We start from the raw sequence: 18,101 nt of genomic DNA, 5'->3' as shown, positions 1-18,101 counted from the left end.
AAGGGGATGAAAGGGTTAATATTTACCCTTTCAGGGAGAGAGCCTGGAGCAGGAGCTGCTCAGCGCTCCTTATAAATCACTGCCCCCTTCATCACCGCTTCAGCCCGTGAGGAGCTAACCAGTGATGGAAGAAAGGGTTAATGGGCAGTATGACAGGAGGTCAGGGTCAATATATATAAAATAAAAAAAAAGGATGGGGGGCAGCATCCCTGCTTCACAACATAAAAAGACTGCCATTTTCTTTTCTGGCTGATCCTTTTATACCAGGTGGTGTGTTTTCATTGGTTCCACAAATCACATGCCCTCCCATGCCCAATCACATTCAAAACTAGGCTTCATTCACAGAATACAGCATAGTCAGCCAATCAGAGAGAAGTTCCCACGGTCTTGAGAGCCAATCAGAGAAAAATTCCCAGGCAATTAAGGTTAATTAGTGTTGACAGGTTGTCAAAACAAAGTTTCATATTTGTTAACAAGGCAATTAACTACAAAACTGAATGCCCTTGCTTGCGAAATCGTGCATTTTTCCCTGAACGCATTCTGACCTAATCCGCTCACGCTCGTCTGCAAGGGGCCTTACTGCTTTTAAAAGTGGCTCCGTATATTCAGTGGGAAAAAGTGCTCTGCCTGCTTCATCTTCAGAAGTAGAATTGCTCCCCACATCAGTAGATGCATCAACTTCCATTTATCTTCATCTTAAATATCTGAATCAGAATCCACATTCTGTCTAGTGTCACAGGCGGATTGAGGAAAGAGCCGTTTTAGGGGTTTAAGGGAAGCTCTAATCTCTGATTTTTCCAGCGCCTTGATACTTTTTGACATGGTATTGGAAGAGTCTGAATCTAACTTCTCAATGCAGGATTGACAAATTGGTTTCAAATGAGAAGCAGGCAGCATACTTTTACAAATAGAACACTCTCTGTGCTTAGTCTTTACAGTAGTTTATTTTTTATTTTATTTTTTATTCTAGGCACCTATAATAAATAGCCAAAAATAATCCAATCAGCAATACAAGAGAAATAAAGGAATAATCTCATCTTCTTGGTAGCTGTCCCCCCAGGCCAAAGTACCGAGCTTGATGGTCAGTGCGGACAGTTTCAGACATTTCTCAGAAGGAGGAATCCTGCACAGCACTGTGTGCAATAAGGTTGGCTGGTTACTGTCCATTTATATACTGCGCGCCAGGCACTCTCTCCTGCTACCACAGCTCCAAACATGGGGAAAACTGGGAGGAGAGATGGAGGAACAGCAGGCCCGACGAGCGGTTCCCCAAAGAGTCTTACGCCGCCATAGGAAAGGTCACCCACAGACTAAAAACCTGGACCCTCCACAGCCATCTTGGTGTGAACTTCTTCAGAGGTGGGTTCCCCAGGACCTCCTATCCGGAGGAAAGGAAACCTTAACTGAGGTGTGGTGGGTGAACTTTTTATATCCTCAGGTTTCCGGTCCTGGATGGGAGGTCCATCATGCATGGGTGCTGTCATGGTTGAGGGGAAAATTTTATATTGCCTGTTAATCAACCACTTGGAGTCCAGGAAACATGCTTCTCCTACAACCAGTATATGGACCTACAAAAAGATTCATGAGCAGCAAGACACCTTGTCACTGATGAAGGAAACTGCTTCCTTCCAAAACACATAGGGTCGGGTTTGGTCTGTGCTGCTTGCACAACTGGGATCGTGGTTAGGTTTGTTTTTTGGATAAGTACCATGGGCCGGGGCCACTCTCCTGATCCCCATTGGAAACCCTCTGTTTCTTCAGGAGGAGGCAGGCTACATACATTCCAGTGGAGAACTTGATCGGCTGCACACCCACCAGGGTCAAGGCATTGATATTAGGCAATGTAATCCGAGTCTTGTACTTCCATTTTTGGTTTGGAATCTAGAGCAAAATTATTTGGTCTCATCTGAAGAATTGCATGTTTTTTTTATGCAAGACCGCTCCGCCCTCTGCCACAGGCTGGAGCCAGTGACGTATTGTTGTGGCTGCAGCGGGTGTCTTGTATACTACTACAGCCAATCCCTGGCCTCATCACCCTCCTGCTGTACAGCAATGAGCCCAATGATTGGCTGAAGCAGCTTACAGAACATAAGCACTGCTGATTAAACAATACGAGTTTAAGTGGTATTATTTCACCAGGTTCTCAGGTCTTTGATAGAATAAAAAAAAACAGCTCAGAAAACCACTTTAAGGCCCCTTTCACACGGGCAAGCATTCCGTGCGGATGCGATGCGCGAGTTGAACGCATTGCACCCGCACTGAATCCCGACCCATTCATTTCTATGGGGCTGTTCACATGAGCGGTGATTTTCACACATCACTTATGCGTTGTGTGAAAATCGCAGCATGCTGTATATTCTGTGTTTTTCACGCAACGCAGGCCCCATAGAAATTAATGGGGTTGCGTGAAAATCGCAAGCATCCGTAATCAAGTGCGGATGCGGTGCGATTTTCACGCACGGTTGCTAGGAAACAATCTGGATGGAGACCCGATCATTATTATTTTCCCTTATAACATGGTTATAAGGGAAAATAATAGCATTCTGAATACAGAATGCATAGTACAATAGCGCTGGAGGGGTTAAAAAAAATAAAAAATAATTTAACTCACCTTAGTCCACTTGATCGCCAAGCCGGCATCTCCTTCTGTCTTCATCTTAGCTCTGTGCAGTAATAGGACCTGTGGTGACGTCACTCCGGTCATCACATGATCCAGCACCATGGTAAATGATCATGTGATGGACCATGTGATGACCGGAGTGACGGAATTCTACGATGACTGATTCCAATGGGGGGGGAGTTTTAAAAATATATATATAAATATAAAAATTCAAATCAAAATACATAAACAATAAAAAAAGAAAATGTAAATATTATATACACACACACACACACGTGTGGTATGGTTGTAATCGTACTGACCTGGAGAATGAAGGTAACAAGTCAGTTTTACCGCACAGCGAATGCCATAAAAGAAAAATATGTTTTAAAAAAAAAAATGAGGCAGAATTGCGTTTCCCACTATATCGTATGCAATGTAAAAGGTTCCTTTAGGGTCCATTCACACGTTCGTAGTGTATTGAGGATCCGCAATACACCCGGCCGGCACCCCCCTAGAACTGCCTATTCTTGTCCGCAATTGCAGACAAGAATAGGAGATGTTCTATTTTTTTCCGGAGCCACGGAGCAGAAGATCGGGGCCGCGCTCCAGAAATGCGGGTGCGGACAGCACACTTTGTGTGCGGACATGTGAATGGCACCTTAGAAAGTACAACTTGTCCCACAAAAAATAAGCTCTCATAAGACTATGCAAACAGAAAAAATAAAAAAGTTATGACTCTGGGAAGGCGGGGAGTGAAAAACGAAAACGCAAAAACAGAAAATCGCAAGGTCCTCTAAAGGTTGACATATACATTAAATGTAAGAAAATAACGCAATGTGAACACAGCCTTACTGTTATGTCCCATCCCACATTACGGTGTCCCCCTCCCAACCATCAGAGGCACCTACCGTCACCCGCCCTGAGAGCCCCGCAGCATCTCACACAGCAGTAGCAGCAGCATACTTCTGCAGGAAGAGGGCGCTCTTCCTATAAGAACGCTGCGTCACGTGGCCCCGGTGACGTCACGCCTTCCGGCAGCTCCAGCCTAGCTTGTACTGCGCTTAATCGCTTCCGGTGTAGGACACTGCTAGGAAGTGCCGGGATTTTCATCCGTTACCGGAACTGTTTGTTTGGAGGGATAGCGAGCAGCACCCGGACCGCTGGCAGCGAAGTAGCGGCTGGTCAACACCGTTTGACCACTTTAAACCATGGCTTATCAGCTCTATAGGAATACCACTCTGGGCAACAGTCTGCAGGAGAGCCTGGACGAGCTAATCCAGGTGAGCGCCAGGGGACCTTGCCCCGTAGATAGCTGACCACCCAGACAGCTCTTCCTGCTGCCCCCTTACATGTGCATGCTCGGCTTGGCTGAACATGCAAGTGCTCTCAGTGGAGAGGGGTGATTTCCACCCTTCAGCTTTAATTGTTACTTGAGTTTAGCCATTCAGGAGTCAAATGAGTGACAAGCGGTGGTGATGGCAACCGACTGCGGTGGTGATGGCCACCTCCGGCTGCGCTGGTGATGGCGGCCTGGCCCTCCGGCTGCGCTGGTGATGGCGGCCTGGCCCTCCGGCTGCGCTGGTGATGGCGGCCTGGCCCTCCGGCTGCGCTGGTGATGGCGGCCTGGCCCTCCGGCTGCGCTGGTGATGGCGGCCTGGCCCTCCGGCTGCGCTGGTGATGGCGGCCTGGCCCTCCGGCTGCGCTGGTGATGGCGGCCTGGCCCAAATTGATGGAAGGTAGGGCCAACAATACCATTTTGTGGCACATTATACCGCCCCAACAGAGCCAAATGCCACAGTCCGTCACAAAATACATCCCCAAAAAGTTCCACTGGCAGCTGTGAGAAGGGCATCGGCCCACCAGGAGATTTCCCTGTAAGGTCTAAAGCCAGTCTTCCCCGTGTCTTCCTGAAACCTTTACAGGCTCTAAAGAAAGGAACCGACACAGAATAAAGCTCCACTCTGGATGTGTGTCAGCAGGAGCGCCGATCATAGATGTTAAAGGGAGTCTGTCACCTCCATATGGCCATATACAGCGCTTACATGGCTCTGTAGCACATCTATACAGGATTGTAATTTTGTCTTTGTCTTTAGACTTGCACCAGCAGGAAAAACGAAGTTTAATTCATATGCAAATGAGCACTCGCAAGTGCCCAGGGGCGGCGTTCAGTGTGTAGGTGCCCAGTCTCTGCCTTTGTCCGCCCTCCAAGTCTCTTGCCTCTTCGATAGGTCCGGACTTGGAGGGCGGACCAAGGCAGAGGCTGGGGAGGAGTAAAGTGAAATGAAGACAGAACAGCCTGGGCACTTACACACTGAATGCTGCCCCTGGGCACTTGCGAGTGTTCATTTGCATATGAATTAAACTTTGTTTTTCCTGCTGGTGCAAGTCCAAAGACAAAGGTACCGTTACAATCCTGTATAGGTGTGCTACAGAGCCATGTAAGCACTGTATATGGCCATATGGAGGTGACAGACTCCCTTTAAGGCAGAGGAGGGTTGGGCATGTTGGATTTCAGCTGCCCCATCAGTTTGTTCTCTTGGAGATGAGATGCTTCCAGAGGAGTCTTAGGGGCCGGGCTCTTTCACATGTGTCCCTTGCGGGAATCGCGCTCCGTGTGAGAGAGAGAATGTGCAGTGTGGACTACAGAAGCGCACGGCATTCTCATGATAAAACTCTGTCTCTCCTTTCTGTAACAGAATCATACTGACATGAAGCTGTCAGTGTTATCCAATACATTCCCAAACTGTAAGGGTTACATAGCATCATAAGGGTCCATTCACACGTCCGTTGTTTGTTTCCTGATCTGTTCCGTTTTTTGCTGAACAGATCTGGACCAGACCGCATTCATTTTCAATGGGTCCTGAAAAAAAACGGACAGCACAATGTCAGATTTTTTTTCAGGACCCCTTGAAAATGAATGGGTCCAGATCTGGTCCAGATCTGTTCAGCAAAAAACGGAACAGATCAGGAAAGAAACAACGGACGTGTGAATGGACCCTAAATCGGTGCTGGGAGGGCAGGACGGGGGCTCTCCCTGACACGCTGTGTATGGGACTCGCTCGTGTGAAAGGGGCCTAAGGCCTCGTGTGAAAGGGGCCTAAGGCTATAAATTTGTGCCACGATATGGATATTGTGCATATCGCCTATATCACCGGACTGCGAGATGACCACGGAGCGGCAGTTCCGATCGGAGTCCCAGCAGTGTAATGCTGGGGCTCCGATCGGTTACCATGGCAGCCAAGACGCTACTAAAGTCCTGGCTGCCATGGTATGTCAGTGAGCAGCATTATACTCACGTGCGCCGTGGCCGCCGGGCGCTCCTTCTTCTGTCTGTGCGGCGCATTGCTAATGCTTATAGCTCACGTGTGCCGTGGCCGCTGGGCGCTCCTTCTTCTGTCTGTGCGGCGCTATGGCGCACGTGAGTATAATGCTGCTCACTGACATACCATGGCAGCCAGGACTTTAGTAGCGTCTTGGCTGCCATGGTAACCGATTGGAACTGCTGCTGCCACCAATGATGTGGGGGGGAAGGGGGCCCCTGCCACCAATGATCAATTCAATACTGGGGGGGGGGGGCGCACTGCCTCCAAAGATGGGGGGGGGGGGGGGTTGGAGGGGATGGGGACCCTGTGGCCACTGCCACCAATGATTAATACTGGGGAGGGAGGGGGGGGTGGGTTTGAGTTACCAGAGGGGGCTGATAAGAGGGAGAGGCTGGCTGCCATGGTCAGCTCCCTGCTGTTGAGTGCACAAAGCACAGGGCAGCAGGGAGAGTGTAAAGTCCTATTTACCCTGATAGAGCTCTATTAGGGTGAATATGACAAGGGTTCCTGCCCTTCTGTGATGTATGTTTTTTCTTTACATTCCACTTATGTTACTTCGATTCATTCCACAGTCTTTTTACATATTTAGGGCTCATGCACACGAACGTATTTTTTTTCTGCATTTTTTGCGGGTTGAATGCAGGCTCATTTACTTCAATGGAGCCGCAAAAGAGGCGGACAGAACACCATGTGCTGTCCACATCCGTATGTCTGTTCTATTAGGGCCGGACCTTCCGCAAATGACAGAATGCGCATGGCCGGTATATGTGATTTGCGGACCACAAACCTGATCCGGTCGTGTGCATGGGGCCTTACAGCAGCCTGTACCCTGGTAACTGGTGCGGGCACAGGCTCTGTGTGCTGAAGACCCCTGCTGTGTCTATTACTGGTATAACTGCACTTGTATTATACTGACCCTAATGTACCTGGGACAGTCGGGAATGTGAGGCCACTAGGGATGAGCAAAACGACTTTGAATAAAACATCCGAAGTCGGCTCGCATAAAACGTTGTTCTAATACTGTACGGATCAGGAGCTCCGTACAGTATTAGAATGTATTGGCTCTGATGAGCCAAAGTTATTTCTTTGCAAAGTCTTGTGTAACTTCGCAGAATAACTTTGTTTATACTGTAAAATAATTTTTTTTCGAACTCTGGTTCGGTTCCAAGTGGAACAAAGCTTGACGCGAATCGACTTGGGATGTTTCGTCGATTTGCTCACCCCTAGTGGCCACGTTATGGGTAGAGGGTGCAGCATACGGAGAACCGTAATGAGTACTTTATGGATGATTGTTACTGTCTTGCAGTCTCAGCAAATCAACCCACAGCTCGCCCTGCAGGTCCTGCTACAGTTTGACAAGGCGATCAATTCAGCGTTGGCACATCGGGTCAGAAACAGAGTCAACTTCAGGGTAATGATCTCAGACGACCGGAGGGTCTGGTGTTGGAAGAAATATTATTTTGTACTATTTTTCCGGATATTTTGTTGCTGTCAGTGAATGAGCAGCCTTGTGCACATTTATTGGCAGTAATTCCTGACTTGCATATCTAGTCCTGCTCTCAGCTCTCTCTGCTACAGTGTTGGTCTGTAATCCGGGCCTAGACCGCGTATTTAGATACATACTGTCGGCGGAGAGCGCGTCTGGGTATGTCCGCACTTGTACAGGTCTTCAGACTGGAACATTATCATTCACTGGCAGCAAAGTACTGTCTTGAAAGTGGTTAGGCATAGAAAATTGTATGTCTTTTCATTTATACAGCAGTTTAACCCCTCAGATGCTGTAGTGAGTGCTGCTTCTTGGGTGTTTAAAAAAGAAGGGTGCTCCTTCTGTCTGGCTATCGGCACCCCACTAAGCAATTGCAAACAGCCCTGCCATGAATATCTGCCTGTTAGGCCCTGCCAGAGGCTTTGCGTTTTTCCTGAGACTGTACCAGTGACTGGCTACAAAGCTTCAGAACTGGGGCACATTTATTAAGACCGCCGTTTTAGACACTGGTCTGCGCTGGCGGTGGATCCACCGAAGTTATGAAAAGGCGCTGGCCTCTCTATAACGTCGGCGCATCCAGCACCAGCTCTAAATGTAAGACAGCTTCCAAGCTGTCTCACATTTAGACCATTTTCTACGCCTAAAACAGGCTTGCCGCCCCCTTCCCCACCCACACCGCGCCCATTTATTTAGAACTGGCGTGAGCAGGGTGAAGTCGCAGATAGCAGCACAACTAACCGTTGTGCCAATATCTGCACCTGAAATACGCCTAAGGCCTCTTTCACATGACTGTATGGCTTTTTTAGTGTTTTGCGGTCTGTTTTTTTACAGATCCATTGTTCCGTTTTTTGTTTCAGTTTCTGTTCTGTTTTTCCGTATGGCATATACAGTAATTACATAGAAAAAATTGGGCTGGGCATAATATTTTCAATAGATGGTTCCGCAAAAACGGTACGGATACTGAAGACATACGGATGCATTTCCATATGTGTTCCGTTTTTTTTGCGCACCCGTTGACTTGAATGGAGCCACAAAACTTGATTTGCGGGCAATAATAGGACATGTTCTATCTTTCAACGGAAATACAGAAACGAAATGCATACGGTGTACATTCTGTTTTTTTTTTTTTTTTGTGGAACCATCGAAATTAATGGTTCCATATACGGGACCGTATGCAGAATGCAAAAAACGGCCCGTAAACGGGGAGAAAATCGGTCGTGTGCATGAGCCCTAAGGCTACTTTCACAATGGCGTTTTGGTTTCCGCTTGTAAGATCCATTCAGAGCTCTCACAAGCGGTCCAAAACGGATCCGTTTTGCTGTAATGTATTCTCAATCGATAAGGATCCGCTCAGAATGCATCAGTTTGGCTCCGTTCCGTCTCCATTCTGCTTTTGAAGATGGAAGTGTTGGTGTCCGTCTGACAAAACTGAGCCAAACGAATCTGTCCTGACACACAATGTAAGTCAATGGGGACGGATCTGTTTTCTATGACACAATCTGGCACAATAGAAAACGGATCCGTCCTCCATTGACTTTCAATGGTGTTCAAGACTGATCCGTCTTGGCTATGTTACAGATAATACAAACGGATCCATTCTGAACGGATGAAGACGGTTGTATTATCCATGACAGATCCGCACCAAACGCGAGTGTGAAAGTAGCCTAATTTCAGCGTATTTCAGCGTATTTCAGCATAGTAAACAACCCCCTGTGTATTGTAGATCATCATACAAGCCCCTTTAAGTCCCCTAGGAGGCCAAAAAGAGTTAAATTATGTTCACAAAAATTTCATACCATTAAAAGTGGTAAAACATTGCAAAAGGGCAGAATTGCCTTTTCTATGTTTTTTTTTTGTTTTTGTTTTTTTCTGTTTCCTCCAAAAAAATCCCCAATTGGTGACATTGAAAAATAAACTCAAAACTAGCACGCCTGATGCGACTAATGACACCCTTGATGTGCTTAAGACAACACTGATAGGTGCTCTTCTGAGGGTGCTGCCACACATCGGGGCCCTGCTGCGTTTTTAATATGGCAAAAAACGCATGTGGTTTTTGGAACCTATCCATAACATGGATATGTTGCTGCAAAAACCACATGCGTTCTTTCGATACGTGTTTTATTGCCACTCCCAAAACACAGCCTGCCCGTGAGGTGTGGCAGCACCCTCAGGGAATCTCCTCAGAGGTTGAATAATTGAGACTGCAGGAGTCATGAAAGGGGTATCCTGGTTGTGACAAGCTATCCCTTATCCATTAGATTGGTAGGGGCCAAGATCACGATAACGGGTATCCCATACACCTCAGGGGCCCCCTGAAATGAACAGTGCGGCAGGTTGGGCATGCACACCACACTGCAGTTCTGGAAATAGCTGAGCGCTGTACTTGTCTTTGTCTGGAATTTCTGTAGATGAATGGAGCGGCCGTGTGCACGCCAGACCTGCCACGCTGTTCATTTTGGGTGATGCATACTGTGCATTTGGTAGCACAAAACTATTTCTGCTGCCCTTGGATTGGCCAGCACTCTTCATGTGAGCAAGGTTGGCCAATCCAAGGGCAGGGCTGGACAAGTAGAAAGTGTCTTGGGTTGGCGATGCATAGTGTCTGAGAAGCGGTGCGGCCATCTTGGATGACAAAAGAGGACCGGGGAATAAATGGATCTGCAGTTTAAAAAAAAAAAAGAGGCCAACATGTAAATGTTATGTCCATACCCCAGTTAGGGCTCATGCACACAATTTTTGGTCCGCATTCGATCCTCATTTTTTTGCAGGTCCGATGAGAACCCGCTCACTTCAATGGGGCCGCAAAAGACGCAGACAGCAGTTTGTGTAGTGTCCACATCCGTATGTCCATTCCGTGGCATCCACAAAAATATAGAATTATGTCCTATTCTTGTCTGCATTGCTTATTAGGGAACAGTCCATATAATGCATGGAAGAGTGAGCACTGCCATAGCATTGCATATGGAGAGAAGTTGCTGTTGTCTGGCCGCTGTAACACCCAGTATCATCAGTTATCACCGGGGAAGACATTTCTCGCTGTATGTTTTTCAGCCATAGCCACTGCGGTTAAATGTAGCTTTAGGCTACATCCACACGACCGTTGGGTGTTTTGCGGTCTGCAAATTGCGGATCCGCAAAACACGGATGGCGTCCGTGTGCATTCCGCAATTTGCAGAACGCCACGGACAGCCATTAATATAACTGCCTATTCTTGTACGCAAAAAGGACAAGAATAGGACAGGTTATATTTAAAAAAAATTTGCAGACCGTGGAACGGAGCAACGGATGCGGACAGCACACGGAGTGGTGTCCGCATCTTTTGTGGCCCCATTGAAGTGAATGGGTCCGCATCCAAGCCGCAAAAACTGTGGCTCAGATGCGGACCAAAATAACGTTCGTCTGCACGAGGCCTTACGTGGTGGCTGTTCAGTTGAATATCATGGATGGACTGGGTTCTGGCCCTTAGAGGGGTTATTATGGTTTTATTTATACATACAGTGCTGCCCATAATTATTTATACATACAGTGCTGCCCATAATTATGGCAAATTTAGACTTAGTCTTTTTTTCAAGCAGCAAGTAATTTTTTGACGGGAAATGACATAGGTGTCTCCCAAAAGATAATAAGACGATGTACAAGAGGCATTATTGTGGGGAAAAAACATTTCTCAGCTTTTATTTACATTTGAGCAAAAAGTGTCCAGTCCAAAATTATACATACCCTTCTCAATAATCAATAGAAAAGCCTTTATTGGCTATTACAGCAATCAAACGCTTCCTATAATTGCAGACCAGCTTTTTGCATGTCTCCACAGGTATTTTTGCCCATTCATCTTTAGCAAAGAGCTCCAAATCTTTCAGGTTGGAGGGTCTTCTTGCCATCTCCCTGATCTTTAGCTCCCTCCACAGATTCTCGATTCAAGTCTGGACTCTGGCTGGGCCACTCCAAACGTTAATGTTGTTGTCTGCTAACCATTTCTTCACCACTTTTGCTATGTGGTTTTGGGTCATTGTTATGCTGAAATGTCCACTGGTGCCCAAGGCCAAGTTTCTCTGCAGACTGCCTGATGTTGTCGTTGAGAATCCGCATGTATTGCTCTTTTTTCATGGTGCTGTTTAATGTGATTAGGTTCCCTGGTCTATTGGCTGAAAAACTCCCCCAAAGCATTAGGTTCCCACCACCATGTTTGACAGTGAGGATGGTGTTCTTTGGGTTGAAGACTTCTCCTTTTTTATGCCAAATGAAGGAAACATCATTGTTACCAAACAAATCAGTTTTTGTTTCATCTGACCATAACACAGAAGACCAGAAGTCGTCTTCTTCTTTGTCCAGATGAGCTTTTGCAAAGGCCAAGCGAGCTTTTGTGTGCCTTATTACTTGCTGGTTGAATAAAAGTAACTTTAATTCAAAATTTGCCAGGGGTATGAATAATTATGGGCAGCACTGTAGCTTCTTTACATTGTTCTGTGCATGAAACAGTCTTCATATGTGTGTTTCCTTACAGGGATCATTAAATACGTACAGATTCTGTGATAATGTGTGGACCTTTGTTCTGAATGATGTGGAGTTCAGAGAAGTGACTGATCTGGTGAAGGTGGACAAAGTAAAAATTGTAGCGTGTGATGGAAAAAGTAAGTTCCTCCTATTAACCTTCTAGATTTGACCGCTCTCCCCGATTTAGTATGCGATCATCTTCTCCTCTCAGGTGAAAAGTTTTATGAATTCCACTTTAACCACCAGTCATGGTGTCATGTCAGAAATTGTGATTGGGTGTCCAGGTCTTGAAGGGGTTGTCCAAGTTATATTTATTGATGACCTATCCTCAGGATAGGTCATCAATATCAGATGGGCTGGGGTCTGACATCCGGCACCCTCGCCAATCAGCTGTTTGAAGAGAAGGCAGCGCCACCTCCTCTTCACCGTTTACCTTCTTGCCGTTGCATCTGCAGTGTGTAATTACACCCAAGCCGTCCTATTCATTTCAGTGGTACGGATCGCTACTATACAAGTGCATGGGAACAATCTGTCCCATTGAAATGAATAGGACGGCTTGGGTGTAATTACACACTGCAGATGCAACGGCAAGAAGGTAAACGGTGAAGAGGAGGTAGCGCTGGCACGGCGCACGCCTCCTCTTCAAACAGCTGATCGACAGGGGTGCCAGGTGTCGGACCCCAGCCGATCTGATATTGATGACCTATCCTGAGGATAGGTCATCAATAAATAACTTAGACCCATGTTTCCCAACCAGTGTGCCTCCAGCTGTTGCAAAACTACAACTCCCAGCATGCCTGGACAGCCTTATGCTGGGAGTTGTAGTTTTGCAACAGCTGGAGGCACACTGGTTGGGAAACACTGGCTTAGACAACCCCTTTAAGAACCCCCCTTCCCACCAGCACTTTGCCAAAATAGAGGCAGAAACACTGAGCATTGTACCCTATCGGCTGTGTATCAATCCAAGAAGAGCCGATCATAGCCAGAGGGGGGCAGTGCTTAGCTGTCCACTTCTGCCTCTTTGTTCCAGTGTTTGCTGGAGGATCTCAGCATCCAGACCCCATCATCAAAATGTCTGATGTGTCCGTGGGTTTATGAAGTTAGTAGTTTAGAATCATTCTGTCTCAGAAATCAGCCCTACCTTCTCCAGCTTCCTGGGCTAGCACTTAATATAAAGAATAAGGCACAGCAGCAACCTGAGCCACTAATCCTATGGGAGGTAGAGACCACCCTTAGATAATGTCCCTAAGCTGCAGTCACTGATAAGAGTTGGGACCTAATGGAGGGGGAAGAAGTAGTCACAAGCGTTACTATAGGTCAGGCATCCTCAAACTGCGGCCTTCCAGCTGTTGCAAAACTACAACTCCCAGCATGCCCGAACAGTCTACAGGTATCGGCCTACAGCAGGGCATTGTGGGAGTTGTAGTTTTACAACAGCTGGAGGGCCGCAGTTTGAGGATGCCTGCCATAGGTAGTGCTTTACTTCTACATCAATGACTACAACTGCAAACTGCCAGTGTTCACTTATTATGACTGGTGTGTCAGTTGTGGCAATGAGGGCTGTATTCCCCAACCTCGCCTCTGTAATAAGAAGGGTCACGCTGAGCACGGTGCTCCGCAGTGCATTACACATGAGCCATGTCTCCTGATGAGATCTTTTATTTCCCCTTTAGATACTGGTTCGAACACAGCGGAGTGAGCGGCACATGGCATGTCTCTCCTGTTTCTGGTGACTTGTGGCCTTCCTAAGAAGCCATTGACAAGACTGTTTATTTATGACAATGATGATGCCCGCGAGCTGTCACATTTATACAGGATTGCAGAGATTTTGGTAGTCTTACCATCTAGTACTCAAAGGTTGCTATACAAACTTTTTTTTAATACAAATGTGAAGTTGCCTTTTTGTTTTCATTTTTGGAAATATGTCTAATAAACTTTTATTTAATAAATGTGTATGAAAAGGAGAACTAATTGATTTAAATAGCCCTTGAAGTCAGAGAGGTAGCTGTCATGGACAAAACCTAAATACCAGCACTTCCCTCCTATTTAATTTTCTCTCCTTTTTGACCCTTTGTCCTCCCTCCAGCAGGGGCACTAACCCTATTGCTTTGTTTGCAGTAAAGCCTCATTCACACGTCAATCTTCCACGGACGTGTGCTGTATATGTGTTCTCCACGGAGAGCACACGTCCCCATTCATTTTAATGTGTGTATTTTTTATTTATTTTTTAGCACGGGTGCATGCTCTATTTTGTCCGAGTCACGGATCCATCACGTCCATTATAGTCTGTGGGTCCGTGAAAACAACGGATGCCATCCGTGTTTCACGGATCATTAGGAAGAAATGGACTGTTAAACAAGACATACAATAGCTCACTGCAAACCAAATAAAGTACAAAATTGCGTCACAGTTGCTAATGTTATACTAATAAGTTAGAGATGCTTGGCAAATCATTTTGTACTAAATTATTTGAGCCCGTCTGCCGCACGTCAAGGCGACCTCTAGTTAGATGGGTTCCTAAAACTGAATTCTATCTGTTATGTGCCATAACGGCTATCATATAATTCAGCAAGTGTAGGTTCCACATGCATGCTGGGCCCGCTTGAATTTCTGTCATTTTTTGGTGCCAAAATGGCCTCCATTATATCCTGGGAAAGCAGGTGCCAACATGCATGCCGGGCCTACTCCACACCACTCCCGGTGCCAAATGGCCACCAAGGACTGCAATGAGAGTCCGCAACCTATCTTGCAGTGAGCTGTTGCATTGTATGTCTTGTTCTGAGCCATAGCAACGTGCTCCCGCGCTTTGGGATGTGATGACTGACCCCCTTTTTCATTAGGAAGAAATGCTTTGAAAATTATTTTTCTGCTGTTCAGTGTCGCTGAAACACAGATGACACACGGAAAGATCGATCCTTCACGGAGGCACCACTGACCACCCGGACGTGTGAATAAGGCTGAGGCTGCACAGAGATCTTCATCGTGACCCCTGTCTCACGACCAAAGATCATTGTGTTGCATTGCAGCCATTGAACTAAATGAGGTTGCAGTGCGGCTTGTAAGTTACCATGACCCAAAATCACAAAAAAATCCAAAACGCTTAGATGTTTGGCAATTCTGGGCTCACAATTGTGGCAACTCGTGACTACACAGTGATCTTTGGCCGTATGATGGCTGCCGCGGACAATATTGCTGTGTAGCCCCAGTCTAACAGACCGTGCAGCCAAGCTTCAGAATGGACCATTTTATCAGTTTTGACAACCAGAAATAAGACCTTAATTACAAAATACAATACACAACCGTAACATTTTGTAAAAAAAATAAAATAAAAATGCATAAATACATTTGTGGCTAAAAGTGTGAATCAAGCGAAGCCTGAGAAACACAATGAGACACATTAATCAAAATGGTTTATACGACTATTGGAACAAAAAAAAGTCTCAAATTTTGGCACGCCGTTTGCGAGTTTTTCACTCCTCTTGCCTCCTTTCAAAAGTAGCAGTGGGGGTATGTCATTTATGGCAGAAACTGAAATTGGAATTTTTGTCGCACTGAGTGCCAGGTGATTTGCCAATAGATTTTGTACCGATTGACTTTATGCTAAGACCAGTCTTGGCATATGTGCCCCATTGCCTCCTAAATATAAAAGTGTAAGATATGCAGAGTTCATATATGACACTGGCACATCCAGGTACGTCTACATGAACATATACCCACCCGATCTGGTAAGGCCAAAATCCTTATTAGGCATGGTGGTTTTTCTGGAGATATGTGAATTTACTCATGTCTAATACAGGTCCTTCTAAAAAAAATTAGCATATTGTGATAAAGTTCATTATTTTCTGTAATGTACTGATAAACATTAGACTTTCATATATTTTAGATTCATTACACACCAACTGAAGTAGTTCAAGCCTTTTATTGTTTTAATATTGATGATTTTGGCATACAGCTCAGGAAGTTTGGGTTTTCATATCTAAAAAAATTAGCATATCATGAAAAGGTTCTCTAACCGAGCTATTAACCTAATCATCTGAATCAACTAATTAACGCTAAACACCTGCAAAAGATTCCTGAGGCTTTTAAAAACTCCCAGCCTGGTTCATTACTCAAAACCGCAATCATGGGTAAGACTGCCAACCTGACTGCTGTCCAGAAGGCCATCATTGACACCCTCAAGCAAGAGGGTAAGACACAGAAAGAAATTTCTGAAGGAATAGGCTGTTCCCAGAGTGCTGTATCAAGGCACCTCAGCGGGAAGTCTGTGGGAAGGAAAAAGTGTGGCAGAAAACGCTGCACAACGAGAAGAGGTGACCGGACCCTGAGGAAGATTGTGGAGAAGGACCAATTCCAGACCTTGAGGGACCTGCGGAAGCAGTGGACTGAGTCTGGAGTAGAAACATCCAGAGCCACCGTGTACAGGCGTGTGCAGGAAATGGGCTACAGGTGCCGCATTCCCCAGGTCAAGCCACTTTTGAACCAGAAACAGCGGCAGAAGCGCCTGACCTGGGCTACAGAGAAGCAGCACTGGACTGTTGCATGTCATTCGGAAATCAAGGTGCCAGAGTCTGGAGGAAGACTGGGGAGAGGGAAATGCCAAAATGCCTGAAGTCCAGTGTCAAGTACCCACAGTCAGTGATGGTCTGGGGTGCCATGTCAGCTGCTGGTGTTGGTCCACTGTGTTTTATCAAGGGCAGGGTCAATGCAGCTAGCTATCAGGAAATTTTAGAGCACTTCATGCTTCCATCTGCTGAAAAGCTTTATGGAGATGAAGATTTCATTTTTCAGCACGACCTGGCACCTGCTCACAGTGCCAAAACCACTGGTAAATGGTTTACTGACCATGGTATTACTGTGCTCAATTGGCCTTCCAACTCTCCTGACCTGAACCCCATAGAGAATCTGTGGGATATTGGGAAGAGAAAGTTGAGAGACGCAAGACCCAACACTCTGGATGAGCTTAAGGCCGCTATCGAAGCATCCTGGGCCTCCATAACACCTCAGCAGTGCCACAGGCTGATTGCCTCCATGCCACGCCGCATTGAAGCAGTCATTTCTGCAAAAGGATTCCCAACCAAGTATTGAGTGCATAACTGAACATAATTATTTGAAGGTTGACTTTTTTGCATTAAAAATACTTTTCTTTTATTGGTCGGATGAAATATGCTAATTTTTTTAGATAGGAAATTTGGGTTTTCATGAGCTGTATGCCAAAATCATCAATATTAAACGATAAAAGGCTTGAACTACCTCAGTTGGTGTGTAATGAATCTAAAATATATGAAAGTCTAATGTTTATCAGTACATTACAGAAAATAATGAACTTTATCACAATATGCTAATTTTTTTTTAGAAGGACCTGTACATGTCAGTTATGCCTTTTATTTTTAGGTGGTGTGGTGCGACTAAAGGTGGATTTAGACGGGGCGATATTCGGGGAGATTATAGGGAATTAACTTTCCTGCAAACGCTTGTTCCTGACAATCTGCCTGTCTAAGGCTACATGCACACGACCATATGTGTTTTGCAGTCCGCAAAAATTAAAAAGGGATGACACCAGTATGCCATCAGTTTTTTTTTTTTGCGGATCCATTGTAACAATGCCTAAAAACAGACAAGAATAGGACATGTTCAATTTTTTTTGCGGGGCTACGGAATGGACATACTGATGTGGACAGCACACGCGTTTTCTGCAGACCCATTGAAATACATAGGTCTGCATCCTATCCGCAAAAAAAAACAGAACGATCACTGAAACAATCAACGTTCGTGTGCATGTAGCCTAAAGGTGCAGCTAATTTACCAACAAGGACTAACGGCTGTTTCACCCGATTAACAAGCGTTTCGCTCGTTCATTGGGTGAAACTGTCGTTAGTGCTTGCTGGTAAATTATTGTTTCTGGGCAGCAGATGGTGCCGTCTAAACAGCGATCTGCTGCCTGGAAACCATGCAGCTGTATGAGAACAAGAGATGGCAATAGCGATCCCTCATCCTCACATTGTGGAGGTGACGGAATGATTTACTTCAATGGGGCTGCTAAAAAACGGAAATTACTCTGCATTCCATTTCTGTATGTCTGTTGCGCTAAAAAATAGAACATGTCCTATTACTGTCCGCATTACGGATAAGTATAGAACTGTTCTATCAGGGGCTGCTCATGGCCGGTATCTGTGTTTTGCAGATCCGCAATTTACGG

The 18,101-nt window shown here is 45.9% G+C and overlaps 1 protein-coding gene across 1 annotated transcript; it reads left to right on the top strand.

Moving 5' to 3' along the window:
- The first annotated feature begins 3,628 nt into the window (after nucleotides 1–3,628).
- GTF2A2 (general transcription factor IIA subunit 2) lies at nucleotides 3,629–13,854 on the top strand. Its single transcript, XM_044283316.1, has 4 exons — nucleotides 3,629–3,882; nucleotides 7,232–7,336; nucleotides 11,916–12,042; nucleotides 13,579–13,854. Exons 1-4 carry the CDS (start codon nucleotides 3,811–3,813, stop codon nucleotides 13,602–13,604), a joined length of 330 nt encoding a protein of 109 aa, XP_044139251.1. The 5' UTR covers nucleotides 3,629–3,810; the 3' UTR covers nucleotides 13,605–13,854.
- The last annotated feature ends 4,247 nt before the right edge of the window (nucleotides 13,855–18,101 follow it).

This window comes from Bufo gargarizans, chromosome 2 (assembly GCF_014858855.1).
Source record: "Bufo gargarizans isolate SCDJY-AF-19 chromosome 2, ASM1485885v1, whole genome shotgun sequence".
In the NCBI taxonomy this organism is placed as follows: Eukaryota; Metazoa; Chordata; class Amphibia; order Anura; family Bufonidae; genus Bufo; species Bufo gargarizans.
Note: the sequence above shows the minus strand (reverse complement) of the source record. Positions and strands in the feature narration are given on the sequence as shown.

Bases quoted from the DNA above. Each gene is read 5' to 3' on its own strand.
- GTF2A2 (XM_044283316.1), top strand. From the start codon at position 3,811: ATGGCTTATCAGCTCTATAGGAATACCACTCTGGGCAACAGTCTGCAG. The intron at 7,337-11,915 runs GTAATGATCTCA...GTTTCCTTACAG, and splicing joins GAAACAGAGTCAACTTCAGG to GGATCATTAAATACGTACAG. The intron at 12,043-13,578 runs GTAAGTTCCTCC...TTTCCCCTTTAG, and splicing joins TGTAGCGTGTGATGGAAAAA to ATACTGGTTCGAACACAGCG.